The 21,163-nt window shown below is 57.7% G+C and overlaps 1 protein-coding gene across 3 annotated transcripts; it reads left to right on the top strand.

Annotated features, from left to right (window-relative positions):
• The first annotated feature begins 942 nt into the window (after positions 1–942).
• Positions 943–16,242, top strand: ATG16L2 (autophagy related 16 like 2). 3 transcript variants are annotated; one of them, XM_084894198.1, is made up of 18 exons: positions 943–1,297; positions 3,088–3,187; positions 4,180–4,282; positions 7,809–7,882; positions 8,153–8,404; positions 8,591–8,656; positions 8,969–9,079; positions 10,303–10,365; positions 10,948–11,056; positions 11,414–11,519; positions 12,474–12,544; positions 12,800–12,871; positions 12,987–13,107; positions 13,383–13,488; positions 14,314–14,463; positions 14,651–14,698; positions 14,822–14,923; positions 15,239–16,240. In XM_084894198.1, exons 1-18 carry the CDS (start codon positions 1,189–1,191, stop codon positions 15,324–15,326), a joined length of 1,851 nt encoding a protein of 616 aa, XP_084750324.1. In that variant the 5' UTR covers positions 943–1,188; the 3' UTR covers positions 15,327–16,240. The 3 variants fall into 3 exon arrangements, with proteins under 3 accessions (XP_084750324.1, XP_084750325.1, XP_084750326.1); XM_084894199.1 differs by lacking the exon at positions 10,303–10,365 and having other exon boundaries at positions 15,239–16,241; XM_084894200.1 differs by lacking the exons at positions 3,088–3,187; positions 4,180–4,282 and having other exon boundaries at positions 15,239–16,242.
• Positions 16,243–21,163: the final 4,921 nt, after the last annotated feature.

The following is a 21,163-nucleotide window of genomic DNA, read 5'->3' as shown; positions in this document are numbered from 1 at the left end:
CTGAGCCAAGCTGCCTGGACAGGAGGAGTTACACTCGCCGGAGGGATCACTGGCATTTACTGCTTTCCACGTCCTGTGACCCATCATCTGCATCTCAACAAACCTTCACCTCCAAGGCCTGTCTGGATCCTCAGCGTTGCTCAGTTTCTCCAATTTCCTGGGGATGGAGAGGTCTGCATTCACTCACGGGGAGAGAGCAGGGCCCGCAGGGGCCTTACACACTGTGCCTTGGGATGAGCCTGGGCCCGAAGAATTCCTCCTTTATCCTCCACCCCAGCCTGTGTCTGCAGCGCTCTGGACAGACAGGCGTCTGTGGGACGTCATTTTATTCTAGTTCCCTGCAGTCCATGATGTACTATCAAGTGTACCTGGAAGAGATGCTGCTGTTCCGGAGGCCAATCAAGGAAACTCCCGAATCCACTGGGTGTTCTTATGCCATGGAACCTTTGCAACTTGTTCTTCCTGCTGCCCGTTCTCTTTCCTCCTGGCCAACTCCCATTTCATCCCTCACAACCCACCTCAAGTGCCATCACCCCCAGAAGGCAGGGTCTGTTCCCTGCAGCTCCCTCCTCCGTGCTTCCTTACCCACGGTCACAGCGTGCGTGCCCGGTGTCTGTGTCGCCAGGTTCATCCCAAGGCACATTGTGCACAGTGTGTAAGGCCCTGCGGGCCCTGCTCTCTCTGTAGTGAATGCAGACCGCTCCATCCCCAGGGAATTGGAGAAACTGACCTTGAGTGCCTCGAGGGCCAGGGCGGGTGTGCGGAGGCCTCCGGGTCCTGGCCCTGGAGCGCAGCCTAGCCCGGAGGGGCGGGGGCCGGGTCTGCTGCCGGGAGCCCCGCAGCTGCGGGCGGGTAAGGAGCTCCGCCCGGAGGCCCCGCCTGCGGACGCGCCCACAGGCCCGGGGAGGCGGCCCCGGAGGCTCTGTCCTCGAGTCCCGCTCATCCCCGCTGGCAGCAACAAAAGCTCCGGTTCAGGCGAGGAATTTTTAGGGGTCTCCTTGGTGTAGAGTAGACGCTGGGGAGGCTAACCCCAGGATTGTGTCTCCCCCACAATACGCTGTTGGTACAGCCCGGGGGTTCCCCGCCGCGGCCCGCCCCCCTTGTCGTCACGGAGTCCCCAGGAGGCCCCGCCCCAGGCCCCCGAGCCTTCCCGGGACCGTTGCGGAGCCGCCCGGCGGGGGAGCGGCCATGGCGGGGCCCGGCGCGCCCGCCGCCCGCTGGAAGAGCCACATCGTGCGGCAGCTGCGGCAGCGGGACCGCGCGCAGAAGGCGCTCTTCCTGGAGCTGGTGCCGGCCTGTGAGTGCGCCCGCGGGGCCGGGTGCTGGCTGCGGAGGGGCAGGGGCTGCGGGAAAGTGTGTCCGGTGTCTCCGGCGCTGACGCAAGTGCACCGAAGCCCCCACGGGGCCTGCTGCACCCCCATCGGGGACGCCCCGTCTCCGCACGGCCCCATCCCGCCCTTCCCAGCTCAGGCGCAGCTTGGAGCGCAGTCCTGGGCGCAGCTCCTCCCCGCGCCGCTCGCTGCTCTCCGCGCCCCTCTGGGCCCGGCTCTGCTCTTCCTGCTCAGTTTCTCCAATTTCCTGGGGATGGAGAGGTCTGCATTCACTCACGGAGAGAGAGCAGGGCCCGCAGTGTGCCTTGGGATGAGCCTGGGCCCGATGAATTCCTCCTTTATTCTCCACACCAGCCCGTGTCTGCAGCGCTCTGGACAGGAGTCTTGATTTTGTAGGGTCTCTTGTGCTTCCCCCAGCCGGGCGGGGTCCCTAAGGAAGAGCCTGGTCAGCCCATGTGGTCCCCACAGTCCAGTGAAAGAAGGTGGGACTGTCCAGAGCCGCTCCTTTTTCGCTAACCAAGGAAAGGAGTGACACTCAATATCTAGGGAGCAAGCTCAGAGCCTCAGGCTCTGCCGCTGGTAGGTGGTCCTGGCTCAGGTTTTTGGAGTGCCTCTGTGCCCAGCCAGCCCTGGCCGGAGGGAGAAACGAGGCCCTGGGCTGCAGGAGGGAGCTAGCTGAGCCCTACAATCAGATTGTCAGAGTTGATTCTGGGTCTGCTGGTCGGGAAGGGGTAGGTAGACCAAGCGAGATAAACGGGTGTGCATCTGTGTGCAGGGCTTTTGGTCGCTTCTCTGGTCACTGCTCCAGCTCCATCACTGGGCCTAGCCTTGGCTGAAGCTTAACCAACCCTCCCCCACCAACCCTCCCCCCCCACCAGCTGCAAATGTGTGGGCTGGGGAGACTCCAGAGGGCTGAAATCAGACACACTGCAAGTCCAGTCTTCTCTGTGGTCTTGGGCAGATCATATTCCTAAGCCTCAGATTTCTCACCCATAAGCTGGGCAGAATGGCATCTTTAGACTTAGACTTGCTGGGGGCCAGTGCAGGGCCCTGAGGGCTGGGCTGGGGTTGGAGGTGGGGCTCGGGGAGGGAAAGTTCTGTGGAGCTAGGCCTGGGCTCACCACCTCCACATTATCCTGGAATGGGCGAAGAAGAGGAAGTGACCTCGGTGGGGGTGGAGGAGGTGTGTTTCAGGGTCTGTGGCAGAAACTACCAAACCGGAGGAGGTCTGCTGGATAAGGGCTCAAGGGCTTTCAGTTTTGGCTGGGATGGGGGTGTGGGGGCAGTTGGGGGGGGGGGGGGGGAAGGAACCTTCTACCCACCAGGGGAAGTTGGATTGTTTTTTCATCCAGAAAGTTAGAGTCCCTGGAGGGGAAGTCAGTCCATAGGCAGGTGGAGCTGTGTGTTTCCTCATTCTCTGCCGCCAGGTCCTGCCTGCCCTGGGGCTGGGGGTTCAACCCTGGCCCATCCTTCCTCAGGGCCCTTCCCCAGGGGTGGTCATCTTCCTTTGTCCCTGGGGGAGCAGGTCTTCTCCTGGGAGGGTCTGGAGGCTGGCGCGGTGAGGATGCTGTGCCAAGTGAAGGGCCTGGGGGCGCTTTATAAACACCCCTAAGCGAGGGGGAGAACCCAGTCTGCCAGCAGCTCTCCCATCTGCACCCCTGGGCTCCCGCAGCCTTCCCGGCCAGAAAGGGGACCTTTATGCCTGGCGTCTGCCGGTGAGTGTCTGTGCCCCAGGTTCACCCCCTTCCCCCGCTAGACAACCGTCTCCTGGAGAAGGCTGAACTGCTGGCCCGGTTCTCAGACAAGCTGCAGCCGGAGCCCGACGATGTCACCCCCGCTCCCCACCAGGGCCCTGGGTGAGTGTATGGGCGTTTGTGGTCCTGGTCACAATGGGCCGCCTGTGCCTGGGCCCTGCCCCCACTGCCTCTGCTGGGTTCCTTCTCTCCCTGGCACCCCATTGGCCCCTGTCTGCTACCCGGGGGAGGGGTACGTAAGCTCTTCAGCCTTCCCCAGGCCAGCTGCTGTGACTGCTCTTCTCTCCTGCCCATCTCAGTCCATCTCTGCATTTGTCCCACCTCCTTCCCTTCCACCCCCACATTCATCTTTTCCCCTTTTCTGTCTCTATTTCTTCTGTCTTTTTAAAACATATATATATTTTATTGACTTTTACAGAGAGGAAGGGAGAGGGATAGAGAGTTAGAAACATCAATGAGAGAGAAACATTGATCAGCTGCCTCCTGCACACCCCCCACTGGGGACGTGCCTGCAACCAAGGTACATGCCCCTAACCGGAATCCAACCTGGAACCCTACAGTCCACAGGCTCTATCCACTGAGCCAAACCGGTCAGGGCTCTCTTGTCTTTTTTAAAAATATGTTTTTATTGATTTCAGAGAGATGAAGGAAGAGGGAGAGAGAGAGAAACATCAAGGATGATAGAAAATCACTGATTGGCTGCCTCCTGCACGCCCCCTCCTGGGGATTGAACCCCCTAACCAACGGAGCCTCCCCAGCCAGGACTGTATCCCTGTTCTTTACTGGATGTCTACAAAAAGGGTCTTGTTACCTATTCCAAAGAGGGAGTGAAGATGAGAATCAAGAATGGGTTGGGGCTCATGGTTGGGAGGTGCTTCTTAAGAAGGGTCCTGACCATGGAAACCGAGGCTGGGGACTCCCAGAGCCGAGGGGTCACGGACAGCTTCCACTGCTGGCGATGTGCCCTTTCCTTACTGGCTCTCTGGCTCCCACCTTCCTAGGAAAAAGCTCATGATTCTGGTCTCAGGCTTTTTGTTCACATCGCCTGGGTGAACGGAGGGTCAGTGAGCACCGCTCTCTCGATTGGTTGGCAGGGAGGAGGAGTCGCCGTCTAACTCAGACCAGGTCCCGTTGCCAGACATTCTGAGGGTGAAGTGGCAAGAGGAGAAGGAGGGACTTCGGCTGGTCTGTGGTGAGGTAGGCTGGGCAAGGGTCTGAGAAGCAATGCGGTGGGGCCAGGATCTAGAATTCTGGGGGAAGGAAGATGCAGTCCACGGAGCCAGCAAAAGAGGGACAGTCCCAAGTCCAGTGCCTTGAGGCCAGACAGTCCGATGCTCTCTCGCTTGGCTCTGGCAGCCCAGGATGAAGTGGGCTCCAATAGCAGTTGGAGGAAGTGAGGTGAGAGGTCAGCCCTCTGAGCCACACTGACCGGGGACTCTGCATTCTTTCAACACATAGTTATGGACAGTTGCTACATGCAAGGCACAGGAAGGCAGCATAAACAAGACCCGGCCTTATGGAGGTTCAAGTCCGCTGGAGGAGACTCCTGCCAAGTCACCTGCCTAACTATAAGGGGATGGGGCTATGGATCCACTGGGAGCCTCTCCCTCAGAGTCTTATAGTTACAACTTGATATTTGTGAAGTGGTTCTCAAACATCTGAACCCCCTTCTGGGCTGTGAGCACCCCAAGGCCTGGAATGCTTTTTGTCTGCCCCCATCGTGTCCCTGCCTGGGGCTTGTCTCCACAGTCCATGCCGGTGAATATCTGTAGACTAAGTGATGAGTGAGGTAGATCATGCACCCCTCCATTCGTAGTCACAGGGTTGGAAACCTTCTCAGCCCTCTGTTTTGAGCTAGTCACCAGATCATGGATCCTGCCTCAGAATCTTTAAAAAAATTTTTTTAAATACATTTTTATTGATTTCAGAGAGGAAGAGAGAGATAGAAACATCAAGGATGACAGGGAATCGTTGATTGGCTGCCTTCTGCACGTCCCCCACTGGGGATCAAGCCCGCAACCCGGGCATCTGCCCCTGACCGGAATGGAACCTGGGACCCTTCAGTCCACAGGCCGACACTCTATCCACTGAGCCAAACCAGCTAGGGCCTTGGAATCTATCAACTATCAATAAGCAATATATAATATATGCTTGTTGTGAACATTTCAAGAGAACCAAAGTCCATAGAATACAAAAAAGTAAGAGCCTCTTTCACCACTTCTTCCCATTATCAGTTTGGTATATATATTTTAGAGGCCCGGTGCATGAAAATTCATGCACTGGAGGGAGGGGTCCCTCAGCCTGGCCTGCCCCCTCTCACAGTCTGGGAGCCCTCAGGGGCAGGAGATGACCCGGCGATCAGGGGAAGGCTATGCCCTCATCACACCTCTGCTGCTGCCACTGCCGGCAGTGCAAGCCTCGGCCGGCCCTGGGCCGCTGGGCAGCCAACATTCGAGGCTGGCCTGCACCTTGGGCCAGTCCTGGGTGGCTGGAGGGCTGAGTGGATTGGGGGATTCTGGAGGCAGGTGCGTTGAGTGGCCGGGCTGAGGGGACTGGGAGCCATCATCTTGTGGCTGTGGGTGACCCCATCTTTGAGGGCGTGACAGTCAATTAGCATATTCCCTCCTTATTAGATAGGAGATACACACACACACACACACTCTGCCTCTCTCTCTCTCTCTCTCTCTCTCTCTCTCTCTCTCTTTTTTAATATATTTTATTGATTTTGAACAGGAAGGAAGAGAGATAGAGAATTAGAAACATCGATGAGAGTCATTGATCAGCTGCCTCTTGCACACCCCCTACTGGGGGTATGCCCTCAACCCAAGGTACATGCCCTTGACTGGAATCGAACCCAGGACCCTTCAGTCCCCAAGCTGACGCTCTATCCATTGAGCCAAACCGGTTTCAGCTCTGCCACTCTCAGTTCCCTCTGTATGGGATACCTCCCACACCTCTTGCCCCAGCACTCTCTCTCCTTCATTTTCTTCGTCACAGGCCAGTCAGCTCCCATCGGACATACCATGGGACGAGGAGGGGCCTTTTCTTTGCTTGTACTGTTCCACATGATCACAGCAAACGTGTATTATTACTATTATTTTAACTTTTATTCTGAAATAATTATAGATTCACAGGAAACTGCAATGACAATACAGAGAGGACCTGGGTACCCTCCACCCAGTTTCCCCCATTGGCTCTCTTCTGTAACTATGGCACACACAATCAGGGAACTGATATTGGTGTGAACTGTATGTGATGCTTTGTGATTCTGTCACGTGTAGATTTGTGTGAACATTCAGCTACGGCTCTATTTCATCACCAGAGATCTCTCTCTACCCTATTTTAGTCACAACTTATCCCTCTGCCCCAACCAGTCCTAACTCCTGTTGGCAACTAATCTGTTTTCCATCGCTATTATTTGAATTCTGAAAAGCATAACTCTCCCCCCACCACACACACACACACACACACACACACACAAAAACCGAGTACCAAGACATCAATGCAAGTAAATGACAGGTGAGGAAGTGGAAGTGGTGGCCAGAGTGCTTAGTGGTGAAAGGAATTACAGATGTTGTAAACCCGGCCCGTTATGAAGGCAGGCCTCCCTGCTTGTGTGTGCTGGGCCCTCCCCAGGCCCACACAGAGAGTGAGTGGTGTCAGTGCAGATGGACAGCAACCTTGTCCTCACCGTCCCTCAGCAGCCCGCCCATGTGAGAGCGCAGGAACAGGTCACGCCCAGAGCCCCAGCCAGGCTACTTCCTCAGGTTCCTCTTGCAACACTGGTGGCAACTGGTCTGCTCCGCCTGGAGCCTGTCTCCCCACTGATCCCTCAGCTCCAGAAGGTGGGAGCTGAACTTGATCTGTGTGACTTCCCCAGCTCCCCAGCTCCTGGCTCTGTTGAAGGACTGTGAGTGAGGCAGGGTTAGTGTTAGGGTTAGGGTTAGGGTGAGGCAGGGGTATCGATAAGATGACCCTCACCCCCACACGTGGGCTGGGGGGCAGCTCCAGTATTTATTCTGGGCCTGGTGCTCATATAGTCCATCCCTGTTCTTAGCCTGTGTGCCTCTGCTCAGGGCTCCTCCTTGCTCTGGGGGATCTGTGCAGTAGGCCAGGGGGACAGAACCCACACCCCTTAAACCCATCCTGTAGACCAGCCCTTTACTTGGAGCATAATGTTAGGTGGCCTGGGTTCCAGTATCAGCTCTGCCACTTAGCGGTGTGACTTTGGGCAAGACACTTAACCTCTCTCTCTGTCAGTGTCCTTCTCTGTAAAATGTGGAGAATGGCATTGCCTACCTCATAATGATGCTATGGGGATTAAGGAGTTAATATGCGTAGAACACTCAGAACAAGGCACGGGACACATAAGTGCTATATTAAAAAAATTTTGCCATTATTTGAAAAATGATTTCTCATAATAATTCCTCCGTATTACCCTAGAAGGCAAGCACTATCATTCCCATTTTATGGGTGAGATAACAGAAGGTTGAGGCTAAGTGACTACCTACCCCAGGGCCACAGAGAAGATAAATGGCCAAGACTGACGCTCAGGGATTAGACTTCAGGGCCCCAGTCCCTTCCATCGCTCCAGAGAACAGCAGTGCATCCCACGCCAGATCCCAAGTCTACCTGCGCCCCAGCTTGCTTTTCAGTAGAGGAGTGTGAGGGGGGGATGGGGACGGGGGAGCAGACCCCACAAAGAGGCCTTCACTGCCCCCAGATGGCCTACCAGGTGGTGGAGAAGACCGCGGCGCTGGGCGCCCTGGAGACGGAGCTGGAGGAGCGGCAGAGCAGGTGAGGGGCCGGCGGGCGAGCGCGGGGGGGGGGGGGGAGGGGGAGGGGGGGGCCTCCGAGCCCGGGAGGGGGGACGGGTGACCCCGTGTGTCTCCAAACGAGCTTTCCCCTCGTCCCCAAACGCCCGGAACCGCACGCGGGACTCTGAGCGGATGAGGCTGGTGGGAGACTTGCCTTGGCCGCTAGGCTGGCCGTGGCCGCGGGCAAGTCCACCTCCGCCGTGGCCGGTCCCCGCGGGCGCTGACGCCGGCTCGCCCGCCCCCGCCCCAGGCTGGCGGCCCTGGAGGCTCGGGCGGCGCAGCTGCGGGAGGAGCGGGCCCGGTGGGCCGGGCAGGTGGACGCGCGGCGGGCGCGGAACGCGGCGCAGCGGGCGGCCTACGAGGCGCTGCGGCGGCAGGCGGGGCGGCGGGAGGCGGCGCTGCGCGCGCGCGAGGAGGAGGCGCGCGACCTGCTGGAGCGGCTGGTGCAGCGCAAGGCGCGCGCGGCCGCCGAGCGCAACCTGCGCAACGAGCGCCGCGAGAGGTCAGAGGGCTGGTCCCGGCCCCGTGAGGGCACCCCGGGCCCCTCCTTCCCCAGGGGAGGGGGTGGGGGCCGTCCCCTGCGAGGGCACCCCGGGCCCCTTCCACGGGAGAGGGCACCCGCGCGCCCCGGGGAAGGGGAGGGGGCAGTGCCCCGCGCCCGCGTACCAGGAAGTTTTCATACCCCCAGGGCCAAGCAGGCGCTGGTGTCCCAGGAGCTGAAGAAGGCGGCCAAGCGGACCGTGAGCATCAGCGAGTAAGAGCCTCCGAGGCTGGCTCTGTCCCGTGTGCTCTGGAGTGCGCCCTGCTCTGGTGCCGCTGCCTCCCCTTCTACCTCGCCCCACACCTGCCCACGGCCACCCCTATACGTGTGTGTGCAGCCATGGCGGGGAGGGGGCACGTAGACTGAGGCCGCAGGACACGTGCAGGCACGTGTGGTCATTAGAAGACAGCATGCTGGCCTGTCACGTGTGCGTGCACACTGACCCCTTATCACCATGTGGGGGTCTGGGACAGGGAGAGGCGGGTCTGGTCCCTTGGCCTTTCTGAGCCCCGTTTGCTCTCCCAGGAACCCAGAGACCTCAGGCAATGGGACCAGGGAGAAGGCTGAGGTGACTCTCCCGCTGCCGGCTGAGCCCGAGCTTCTAGAGAGTGAGGCTGGTGAGAAGAGGCCCTTCAGGTGAGGACTGGCCCGGAACTCTGAGCAGAGCCCCACCCCAGATCTCCCAGGAGGACTTTGAGCCTACCCTTGGGTTGCGGGGTGGGAGGGCCTCGGAGAGACACTTGGGTACGTACAGCTCAGACCTCCTAGGACAGGTCTGGCCTCCAGTGCCACCTCAGGGACCCCAACCCTGTCCTCACTCCTTTCTTTCCTCCCCAGGACCAGACCTCTGGGGGTGGGGGTGTCAGGCTGGTGAAAGGGTGTCACCAGGAGGGAACCTGTGGGCAAGGCCCGGGGCTCAGCTGTCAAAGGCATGTGTGTGCACACGCAGGGATGTGAGAGCACACGAGTGTGCAAGCCTGGGTGAGCATACTTGAGTGCGTGTGAGACTCTGAGCATGTGTACATAGATGTGAGCTCTCACAGTGGGACCCGATTGGGGTCTCAGTCCTCGGGCCCCTCCCCTCAGTTTCCTCATTTGTCTTGATTTGCCCGGCATGGCGGCTGCCCTTCCCTGCCCCACTCCCCAGGCTGAAAGCTCTTCCTTGCAGGTCACTGGCGCCCAGGCCTCAGGGCAGTGAAGGAACCTTGGGGAGGGGCATGCGATCCTGGTCCCCAAAGCCCTTGGCAGTCCTGCTGAGCCACGTCACCCCAGGACACACCCTCTCCAAATGTATTTTATTGATTTTTTACAGAGAGGAAGGGAGAGGGATAGAGAATTAGAGAGAAACATTGATCAGCTGCCTCCTGCACACCCCCCAATGGGTATGTTCCCGCAACCGAGGTACATGCCCTTGACCGGAATCGAACCTGGGACCCTTAAGTTTGCAGGCTGACGCTCTATCCACTGAGCCAAACCGGCTAGGGCTCCTTTAGTATTTTTGAGGTCTCAGCAAATCTAGGTCTTCACATCCCCCTGCCCTCAGCCTTATGCTATTTCAACCTTCACCCCCCCTCCCCAGAGGCCCCGCTCAGCCTCCCAGGAACTTTGGTTGGGGAGCACTTGGGTGCTGAGGCAGTTCTTACCATCACGGTGAAAACTTTGGGAGACTTTACTGCCAACTCCGTCTGCCTCCATCTCCATGGGACTGCTCTGGGTCACGCCACTCTCCTGATCTTCGAGGAGCCACGTTCCCATTGTGGGCTCCGGAAGCTGTGAGCCCCAGGGCCCCGCAGAGAAGGGTCGAATAAGGGGCACCCACCGGCCAGTCCCTTAGCACGTCTCTCTCGATTCTGCCCCAGGTCTGCCTCCGCCACCTCCCTGACGCTGTCCCGGTGTGTGGATGTGGTAAAGGGGCTTCTGCAGTAAGTGTGCGTGTGCACCGACGTGTGCGTGTGAAGGGATAGGGCGTCTTGGAGTCTTCTATGCAGCTTTTCAGACTTGGTCTGCGCGTGTGCCTCCGTCTGTCCAGCTGTGTTGTCCTGTGTGAGTCTCTGCTGAGCCCCGCAGGCAGAGCTGGGTGCATGGCCTCCTTTTCAGCCCCTGCTCAGCTAGCTGCCCTCCAGGCTCTGTCCCTCACTGAATTTCCTCACAGGGGACCAAGAGTTCCAGCCTGAGACTGCCCAGGAGCTACCACTCAGTTGGGAAACCGAGGTTCAGAAATCTCAGGGGCTCGTTAACGGTCACAGAACCAAGGAGTGACAAGACCAGGGCTGAAACCCCAGCCCCGAGGTTTCTCGGCATCTATCCACTCTGCTGCCTCTGTGCCTCGTTCTGCCATCTCTGAGCCCTGCCATCTGCACACTGACCGCTGGGGTCAGAGGCCAGGTTGGGGACTGTGCTCCCAACTCCTCCTGGCCACGTTCTGCTGCCCTCTGTGTCTGCTTCCTGCCATTACTGCCTCAGGGGACTCACTGAATGCCCTCCTGACCCTCCTCTCCCCCCAGTTTCAAGAAGAGGAGAGGACACTCAATTGGGGGAGTCTTTGAGCAGCAATACCAGGGCCTCCCTGTGTGCGTGGCTGCCCGACTGCCTACCTGGGCTCAGGATGTGCTGGTGAGGCGGAGCTGGGCCACGTGCACAAGGTGCTGCTGCGGGGAGGGTGGGCCCCCGGCGTGGTCCAGGGAGGCCAGGGAAGCAGGGCTGGGCTCTTGAGCAGGAGCAGCTTGTGGTGGGAGCCCCTCAGCCATTTATAATAGGGGCATGGGCTGGAGAGGGAGAGAGGAGGCTGGGAGGCCAGGAGGCCAGTCAGGAAGTGTGGGGTGTCAGCCAGGGGAGGCTGCTGCAGGGATCTAGGCAGAGATGATGAGACCCTCCTGTGTGCACCGGTGCATGTGAGAGAGCCTGTGAGCATGCACAAAGGGGCCTGGGTGGCAAGGATCAGGGGCACCAATCTCTCCTTTTCTCCCACAGGATGCCCACCTCTCTGAGGTCAATGCAGTTTGTTTTAGTTCCAACGGCAGCCTCCTGGCCACGGGAGGAGCTGACCACCGCATCCACCTCTGGAATGTTGTGGGAGGTGAGGGTCCTTCCCCTGCAGGCCAACCCCATGCTTTCTCTCCAGAACCCACCCTCGGCTCGTTTCTTGGTGGGTAAAGGACTTGGGCCTCTTTGTTTCCTCATGTGGAATATTTTGAGGGCAGCGGTCAGGTGATTCCTTGGCAAGAGTGTTGAGCTTGCTTTTCTGAAGAAAGGTAGAGTCTTCCGGCTTCTGGGGTCCAGGCCTGCGGGATGAGGAGGCTGAGCTCACATGGTCCCTGTTAGGAGATGAGGGGTTCTCTAGGCCGCTTCTTTTATTTCTTATTGATTTCAGAGAGGAAGGGGGAGGGAGGGAGAGAGAGAGAGGAACATCAAAGAATAGAGAGTCATTGATCGGCTGCCTCCTGTATACCCCACACTGAGGACTGAGCCCGCAATCCTGGCATGTGCCCTGGCCAGGAATAAAACTATGACCTCCTGGTTTATAGATTGATGCTCAACCACTGAGACACACCACTGGCTGCTAGGCCACTTCTGTTATCGTTGGAACACTCAGAACTCAATAAGAAACCAATGTTAGCTACCTACCTTGGTGTGTGTGTGTGTGTGTGTGTGTGTGTGTGTGTGTGGTGTATGTGTGTGTGGTGTGTGTGTAGGGGGGAGGTGGGGTGGGTGGGCATTGGGAAGTTAGAGCCAGCTCCTGGAGGCTTCCTTGAGGAGTCAGATCTCCAGCTGGCCTGGCCCTTGGCTTGCTGTGTGACCTAGGGACAGCGCCTTTTCTCTAGCCGGCTTCAGTGCTGTAAAACGACCAGCTATCCTCTGGCGCCCCCTGCTGGCAGAGTGGGAAGGTGCAGCCCAGGCCTCCCCCCCACCCCCAACAGACCCAACAATTCTGTCCCTAAATTGGGACTCATTTTCTCATTCTCCATCTCAGCTCCTCGTTTTCGTGAGGTTAGTGACCTCATTGCACTGTATCTTCCCCTGTTTCCCCCAGGTCGCCTGAAGGCCAACCAAACTCTTGAAGGAGCTGGCAGCAGCATCACCAGTGTGGACTTTGACCCCTCGGTGAGAGCCTCTGCCCCAGGAGCATGGGATGTTTCCATTCTCTACCCTAGGCAGCGGGGGCTCTGGGACTTAGAAGCACATGGTATCCTAGCACTGGGCCCTCAAATGCGCCTCCTTGGGCCAGAGGCTCCTCTGCCTGCCGGGGAACCTGGGTTGGGAGAAGCCTCAAGGCGGGCCTGTCCCAGCTCTCCGGCGGAGGGGTGTTGCCTCTGGGCAGGCCCAGGACTGTGACCTCTCCCACTCTCATCTCTCCAGGGCTCCCAGCTGTTGGCAGCTACTTACAGCCAGGCCGCTCAGCTCTGGAAGGTGGGAGAGGCACAGTCCAAGGTGAGGTCTGACTGGGGAGGCCGCCTGGGGGTCAGGGTCATGCCTTGGGCCTGGAGGGTGGTGGTATGGAGTCTTGGCCATGCCCTTGACCCATATTTGGACGGGGGAGGGGTAGGAGACGCTAACTGGACACACAGACAAGGTGACGGCTGCCAAATTCAAGCTAACGAGGCACCAGGCGGTGACTGGGAGCCGAGACCGGACAGTGAAGGAGTGGGACCTCGGCCGTGCCTGCTGTGAGGCCCTGCCCCCCGACCCCCTGCCCACCCCCTCCCACCCCCACGCTGGTCAGTGAGGGACTCTGACCTGCTCTGGGAGTGACACCTCCCGAGGCCCCTCCTCCATCCCCCAGAGGCGCCGTCAGTTTCTTGGTGACCCTGGGCTGCGGGCTGGGACGCGGGGGACCCGGGTTCTAGTTTGGGGAGGCCCCTGGGCTTCAGCTTCTCAGATGCCTGAGGCTGGCTCCCGACGGCTCTTCTCTGAGGCTGGGGCTCTGCTCCTTGTCCCGTAGGCTCGAGGACCATCAATGTCCTCTCCTACTGCAACGACGTGGTGTGTGGGGACCATGTCATCATCAGTGGCCACAATGACCAGAAGATCCGGTTCTGGGACAGCAGGTGACAGGCTGTGCCTGGCGGAGGCGCAGGGGCAGGGCTCTCTCCTTTCTTTGGCCGTGGAGCCCGGGGGCGGGGGCACCTCAGGGAAGGGAGGCTGAGCTGGGCTTGCCCCGGGAAGGCTTAGCTGGCGGACCTCTGCCACTCAGGGGTTCTCCTTCCAACCGCAGGACTCTGCCTGGGCCTTGGCAGCCCAGACTAGCTAGAAACCCCCTTTCCTATAGTCACCTCTTTTTAATCAAGAGGAACAAAAGTTTCAGTTGTATTTTAAACCCAAGAGTCCAACACTGGGCTCGAACGGTAATAAAAGCCAGTAGTGCCAGGCCTGCCCCAGGCTGCTCCGTAGTGGTCTGCAGTGATTGCCGGTGGGACGCCCTGGCTGTCTTTCATGCATGTTAAGACAGACCTCCTCGCTTTTCCTCTGGCCTTTTAAAAAATAAATTTATTTCAGAGAGGAAGGGAGAGGGAAAGAGAGAAACATCGATGATGAGAGGGAATCATTGATTGGCTGCCTCCTGCACACCCCACACTGGGGATGGATCCCGCAACCTGGGGCTGTGCCCCTGACCGGGAATTGAACCATGATCTCTTGGTTCCATAGGCGGCGACACTCAACCACTGAGCCACGCTGGCTGGGCCCCGCTGACCTTACTTTAGTGGCCCCCGGGCTTCAGGGGCTCCCCGGGTCCTGCCGGAGGGGCTGGCTGCAGGGGGAGGTCGGTCACTGACAGCCTTGGCTCAGTGTGAGGCCTGGTGCCTCTGGACTAGGAGGGCCCTGTCCGGGGCAGGGGGCTGCTCCTCATCCCCATCTCTGTCCCCGCTCCCTAGGGGGCCCCGCTGCACACAGGTCATCCCCGTGCAGGGCCGGGTCACCTCCCTGAGCCTCAGCCACGATCAGCTGCATCTGCTCAGCTGTTCCCGTGACAACACACTCAAGGTCATCGACCTGCGATTCAGCAACATCCGCCAGGTGTTCAGGTACCTGCCTCATGGCGCGGCCTGTGGCTCTGGCTGGGGCAGTTGGGTCTCTCGTCTCCTATAAAAGGCTCCCCAGGGCCTGTCAACGGGGGGGCCCTCCCTTGAGGCCCTTCTGGACCAGAGCCTGCCGAGGTACCCGATCCCTGGACGGCCACCTCCATTCTGACCCGCCTCTGTCTGTCCTCAGAGCTGATGGCTTCAAATGCGGTTCTGACTGGACCAAAGCCGTGTTCAGGTGTGTATGTGAGAGCACATGCCTGTGCCCAAGTGTGCCCCGTCCCACTGGGTCTGTGTGTCCGTGTGCGTGGGTCCTCACCTCTGGCCTCCTCTCTCCCTTGCTGTGCCGTGGCCGCTGCAGCCCAGACCGAAGCTTCGCCCTGGCCGGTTCCTGGGACGGAGCCCTGTATATCTGGGACGTAGACACCGGGAAACTGGGGAGTAGCCTACGGGGACCCCACTGGTGAGCATGGCCACCACACCCACCTGCCCCCGCTCGCCTCAGGACCCCCGCCGCCCCGGCTCCAGTCCCACCGGGCCCAGTGCAGGCTCCGACATGCTTGGGCCCTGGAGTCCCCAGCCCCTGTGCCCATATCTTCCCCCTCCCAGAGCCCTTTACTGTTCACAAGGTACCTTTCCACATGCACTTGGGTCCATCTGCACCGCGGTCCTGTGAGCCTTTCATAGGGAAGGAAATGGGCTCCGGAATGGGAATGAGGGGCAGTGCAGGCTGCAGGTCCACCCGCACCCCCTGCAGCCTGGCCCTCCCTCTCCTCAGCGCTGCCGTCAACGCCGTGGCCTGGTGCTGCTCTGGGGACCAGGTGGTGAGCGTGGACCAGGCCAGGAAGGTTGTGCTCTGGCACTAGTGCCGGGCTTCCCGGCCTGGGCTGGACCTCTCCTCTCCAGCCCGAAGCCAGAGACCAGCGCCCCCTTCTCCACTGAGCTCCCGGGCGGGGCTGGTGGGCCGGTGAGGTGTGGGCGGGGCGCGGGCAGGGCCGGGTGGTCTCAGCATTTAGTGGGGAGGAAGGCCTGGCAGGACCTGGCCTGTTTGTTTAAAAACAAAGTGTGGGTTGGGGGCGGAGGGGGGGGGATTACAGTACATTTTGTTTATCTGTCTTTTCACTTTTTCTGCCAAAAATGGAAAAAAATTACATTGAAACTGGTGTCAGCTTGCCTCTTTGCAGCAATCAGGGAACAGAGAGCCTGTGGGCTGGTGGCTCAGGGAAACCCAGGCTTGGCCCCCTCTCCCTCCTTGGGCTCAGAACTGGGCGGAGTTGGCCCGCCTCCGTGCTACTCCAGTCCGAGAGGAGACTGCACGCAGAAAAGCCAGAGGCAGCAAAGGGCAGGGATTCTTGGGGCCATGGGAACTTCACCCGTGGTCCATGCTGATCCTGAGGCCGAGCCAACACCCTGGGCCTTCTTTGGGGCACTCAGAGTGGACTGAGGCTGAGGAGGGGCCGTGGGAGTCCGAGGAGGGAGTAGGAGAGACCCTGGAAGAAAGGATCCTAACGAATTGTAGAGTGAGGCCACGTACCTGGGACACAGGCCTGCCTCCTTTAGACCAGGCAAGTTCTTGCTCCAGAGCCAGAGCCCGAGTGGGTGGGGACTGGTCTCTGTGTGTATGGGAGGGTAGCAGTGGATTGGGCTTGGGCCTGGGTTGTCGCTTACATCAGCATCTGATTTAATCTTCACGATATGCCGCTGACGTGCAAGGCAGACCCAGCAAGGTAGAGCCTGGGGACCCCCTTTCCTTCATCCTCCTGGGGCATGGCGGAGGGGCCAGCAGGACGGCCATTGTCCGGAGTGAGGAGGGTGACCTGCGGGGTCTGCTCAGCTGCGAGTCAAAGCCTTCACTCTAGATTCTAGAACCTAGCCGCCTCCTCCATCACCTTTCCCTTGGGGATCTCTGCCGGTCCCAGGGTTTCAGAAGCCATTTCCTGCATGGACAGCAGAGAGCTAAGGGCCTGGACTTCAGCCAGTCTGTCTGGGTGGGAATCTCAGCTCCACTGTTGAGCAGCTGAATGATTTTGAGCAAGTTACTAGTCGTCTTTGTGCCTTAGTTTCCTTCTCTGCAAAACAGGATGATAGTATACACCTCAAGGATTGTTGTAAGGCCCCTGTGTGCTGGTACTAGTATTTGTAGAGCTCCTGGCATATGTCAAAGACTGTGTGTTGGTTAAATACCCAAATCTGCTGACTCCCAGATCACTCACTGCTCTTGGCCACCCGGATGTCCCCTGAACTCTAGGTGAGATACCCAGCTGCCTCCTGGGCCTTGTCTTCCCCCCCACCTTCGCCCCACGTGAGCTCCTCTTCCCCTCACACTGCATATCCTCTGGCACCGAGGCCTGGGGCCACCGTGTCTCTTTCCTCTCCGACCCTGCTGCCACTGCAGGCACCTTTTAGACCTGCTGTTATCCCCCCCCGTGTCTGCCCCTTCCTCCCTCCCCCCTCCCTGCCCCCCAGGTGTCATGGCCACATGTTCAACCATTTGGAGTTCCCCTGCTGCCTGCAGAGACACTCTCGGCCTGAAATTCAAAGCCCTTGAATCTACCCTGCTGGCCTCAGCTGCATCTTCCTTTCCTTGCTACTCTGAATGTGCCTTACATGTGATTTCCTCTCTCTTCAGACTTCTCTTCCCTCCAGTCCCCAATTCAAATCTGCCTCACTTGCCAGGCTGGCCAGGGGCCCGCCTCCGGTCTGTGCTCCAGTCTGTTTGCCTCCTGTGATCTTTAGCAAAGAACTTCTGGAAGAGCCCAGGATGGGAAGTGTTCCCTGGGGTCAGCCCTGGCCCAGAGAAAGCCTCAGGAAATGGTTAAGTGGCTAAATTCTACTCATGGACGGCAAGTCCAACAGCTGAGGACACTTGCAGTCCAGCATTCTTGGAATCTAAAATCCCCGGAGGCCCAGCCCCATGCCCTGGCTCCGGGTGGCCACCAGGAGTCACCAGCCGCCTAGTGTCTGCTGAGGCCATGCTGCCGCCTGGGATTCATGGCTGGAAAGACCAGCGCTCCTGGGAGCCACCACTGCCCAGTGCTTAAGTGTCAGGCCCTGTGCTCTGCACTTTTCCTGTGGTGTCATTTTTAAAAATAATTATTTTTTTAATCCACGTTCGAGGATATTTTTCCATTGATTTTAGAGAGAGTGGAAGAAGAGACAGGGAAAGACAGAGAAAATATCGATGTGTGAGAAATACATTGATTGGTTGCCTCCTGCATGCATCCCCCGAACAGGGCCTGGGCTGGGGAGGAGCCTGCAGCCCAGATCCATGCCCTTGACCGGAATCGAACCCGGAACCCTTTAGTCCACAGGCCAATTCTCTATCCAAGGAGCAAACCAGCTAGGGCATCCTGTGGTTTCTTATTTGTTCTTCCCAACCAAGAAATATACCTTGTGATGTAGGTATATTTCTTTTACAGATAAGAAAATCAGGGTTCAGAGATGTGATGTGAGATCACACAGCTAGCACAGCTGGATTGTGACTATTATACTTAAAAAAAAACACCCCAAAACCCAGGGAATTTGGGCTCCAGTTAGGCAGAGCTGCATGGCATCCCCCACCTGAGTCCCAGTGGTGTCCCCCCCTGCCAGGGGGTGATTCCTCCCTGCTCTTGTCCATTCTGGGCCCTGGGCCTCAGCTTGGAGGGTTAGTGAGGCACACGCAGGGCCACAGGAGTGAGGTGAGCAGGAGGTTGTTATCAGCTATACCGTTTGGGGCAAGTCCGTCACAGGACTGCAGCGAAGACTGCTTAGATAACAGAGGTGCTCAGGAAATGACCCGAATGGACTCCTGGGGCAGCAACCCCTCTGCTCCCCTTAAGCCGCCTCTCCATGGGCCAAACTGACAGCACCTTGGGGTACATGGCCTCAGCTGAGGGAGCATACACACCTTCACTTACTTAGAAGGAATGCTTCCTGGAGGAGCCAGAGACGTTCTGGGGAAGGGTGGGCCTGGAGGAAGAGCGGCTGGCAAAGGCTGAGTGAGTAAATGCTCCACGGGGATGCGGCTGGGAAGGCTGCACCTGTCTTTGCGGCCCCTGGAGGTGGAGGTGGGGGTGGAGCCCTGGTGCTAAACACTGATCCAGGCTTTCAGTAGTTGGTACTCAGTTTTCAGTACTGAGTACTGTCCAGGTAGTACCCAGGCTGCTTCCCAGGGGCAGGGCCTTGCGCAGGATAAGAACTCAGGCCTGTCCATCTTTTCTGGAAACTGGATTCGGGTTCTATAGAGGGGCTGGCCTGGTCTCCTGGGAGACCTCGGGCAAATCGGTGTCTTCCAGGGCATGGAGTGTCCTGTCTGAGTCCTCCCGCCCCACGGCTCTGGGCCTCACCACAGGTGACCCTCACCAAACAGCTCCTCCCTGGGCTGTCCTGCTGGTGTGGGTACTGCATCCTCTGCCTGCCCTGCCCAATCTCGGACCTCATGAGCCTGAGCCCCGAGAGGGAGAAACCCTAGTTTGGGGCTCCTGTTGCCCCCTGGCCATCTTCCTGTCTTGGGAGACGCTTGGCTCCAGCCTGCCTTTCCTGAGTCTCCCTGGGTGACGGGAGCAGTCAGTTTGCTGACAGGACAAACAGCAGTTGGATAGATGTTTTCTGGAGGAATCCTGGCGGCGCCAGGCACGGACCCACCTGAGACTCTGACCACGCCAGTGCAAGGCTGTTTTCTTCCTCTGGATGCACATCCACTGGTCGAGATCATCATCAGCTTATCTGTGCATCATCTTACTTATCCTCCTGGGTCTTAGGGCGTTTGCGTCACCTTTTCTTTCTCACTCTGTAGGTGAGGAGAGCAAGCCTGAGCTCACAGCTCAGCGGGCGGCTCAGGGACCCGGATACAGGACGTTTGTCTCACCTTCCTCGCCCCTCAGAGGAGCAAGTGGGTGATAAGAACGAAAAGGATGCTTAGGAGTTGAGCACACAGTGTGGAGGGGATGTAGGTTCCCTTCTGTCCTGTTTCAGGATCAGATTCCAGGAAAACATTCCCCAGAAGTACATTTGTTCTTTGGCCAGTGGGACCAGGAAAATGGTCCAGGAACAAGACGCTCTTTGGCATTCACAGGGTTCTTGGCAGGTCAAGCAGCAACAGAGCAAACACAGGAAGAAACATACTAGTTGTGTCAAATTGTAGGACTTTGGGACACGATCATTCTCCCCCTTAACTAACATTTCTTAATGTGGTTGTATTTTTGTCATGAAAACCAACTTCATAATGAACAAAATAAATGCAAAGAGTCCAAGCAGCCAGATTCTGTCATAAGGCGACTCCGAGAGGTCCAGGTAGTTACTGGCGCCGTGGAAAGCTGCAGCTGGGCTCCCGGGGCAGCCAGCGGGGGTCTGGGATGCGATCCCAACCTGGAAACGGAGGGTTTGCTTTGTCTCAGGGGTCAGTGCCGTGGCTTGGATTTCCAATTTCTGGCCATCCGGGGAAGCGTCTGTGTGCGAGTCTGCTCTCAAACACTGCAGCCTTTTTGTGCGACATTCTCACTCTGCGTCTACAAAGAAAACTTATCTAGAACATTGAGAGTTGAAGTCCCTGGAAATCACCTGTTTTCACGCCTTTTATAGCTGGGGATGCAGCAGCTTGGAGGGAATGGTCATCCACCGGATACTGTCCTCTCACTGGCGTCTGTGTCCAGCTTGTGGACGTGGGCTGTGGTGGAGGGTCAGGGAAGAAAGGGGTCCGGGTGGTGTGCTGTGAATCCAACCTGACTGCATTACAGTTAGCTCCTGTGATGAAGGAGGCCACAATGTAGCGATGACATTAGGTTGGGGCAATTAGCTCAACTCCGTTCCTGAGTCACTGACTGATCCTCTGATGCCAACAGCAGTCTCAAAGGTGAGCAGCTTTTCATTAGCAGGTAAAGGAAATGGCAATTAATGTGCACAGCCCTTCTCATATTTACGATAAAGCAGTTTCTCACACACCTCCCCTTGGGCCTTTAGGCAACCTTGTGTAATCATGAGGCTGGAGGAGGAGCGAGGACTCTGAAGGAGAGGACACTGACTGTGGAAGAGGTTAATGAGGAATGTTTGTGGTGACCACCGTGCTGCTCACTTTATGCGTCCTTCTCGGGTCCACAGTATTCCTCTCAGATGTCTGATGAGTATGCTGAGGCTCAGTTCCCACAGCGGTCAGAGAGGAGCCAGAATTTCACTCAGACCTTCTGACTCCAGAGTCCATGCTGTCACCTCCAATGCTGTTGTTGGACGTGTCAATGGGTGCAATCATTTTGGAGGCCTATTTGGCAAAGTCTAAAAAAATTAGGTCTGGCCAGTGTGGTTAGTGTCAGCCCATGAACTGAAGGGTCATTGGTTCGATTCCAGTCAACCGGTAGGGGCTTGTGCGTGAGGCAACCAATTGATGGGCTCTCTCACACTGATGTTTCTCTCCTTTTATTCCCTCTCTCTAAAAATCAATGGAAAAAATACCTTCCAGTGAGAAGCAACAACAAAAACATCTATAAAAATTAAAAAAACAATACCTTTTTGACTCTCAAGTTACATATTTAGAAATTTACCCAATATTTTTACTGGAACAAATTTTAAAGAATTACATACAAAAATGTTAATTTTAACTTTCTAATAGCAAATGGATGGATACAACCTAAACACTCATCACTATAGGAATGTTTAAATTATGACCAGACAGCCCTGACCAGTGTGGCTTAGTTGGTTTGGCATTGTCCCATGCACCGGGAAGTTGCTG

The sequence above is a fragment of the Pipistrellus hanaki genome (genome assembly GCF_964339955.1).
Source record: "Pipistrellus hanaki genome assembly, chromosome: 9".
Taxonomy (NCBI): domain Eukaryota; kingdom Metazoa; phylum Chordata; class Mammalia; order Chiroptera; family Vespertilionidae; genus Pipistrellus; species Pipistrellus hanaki.
Note: the sequence above shows the minus strand (reverse complement) of the source record. Positions and strands in the feature narration are given on the sequence as shown.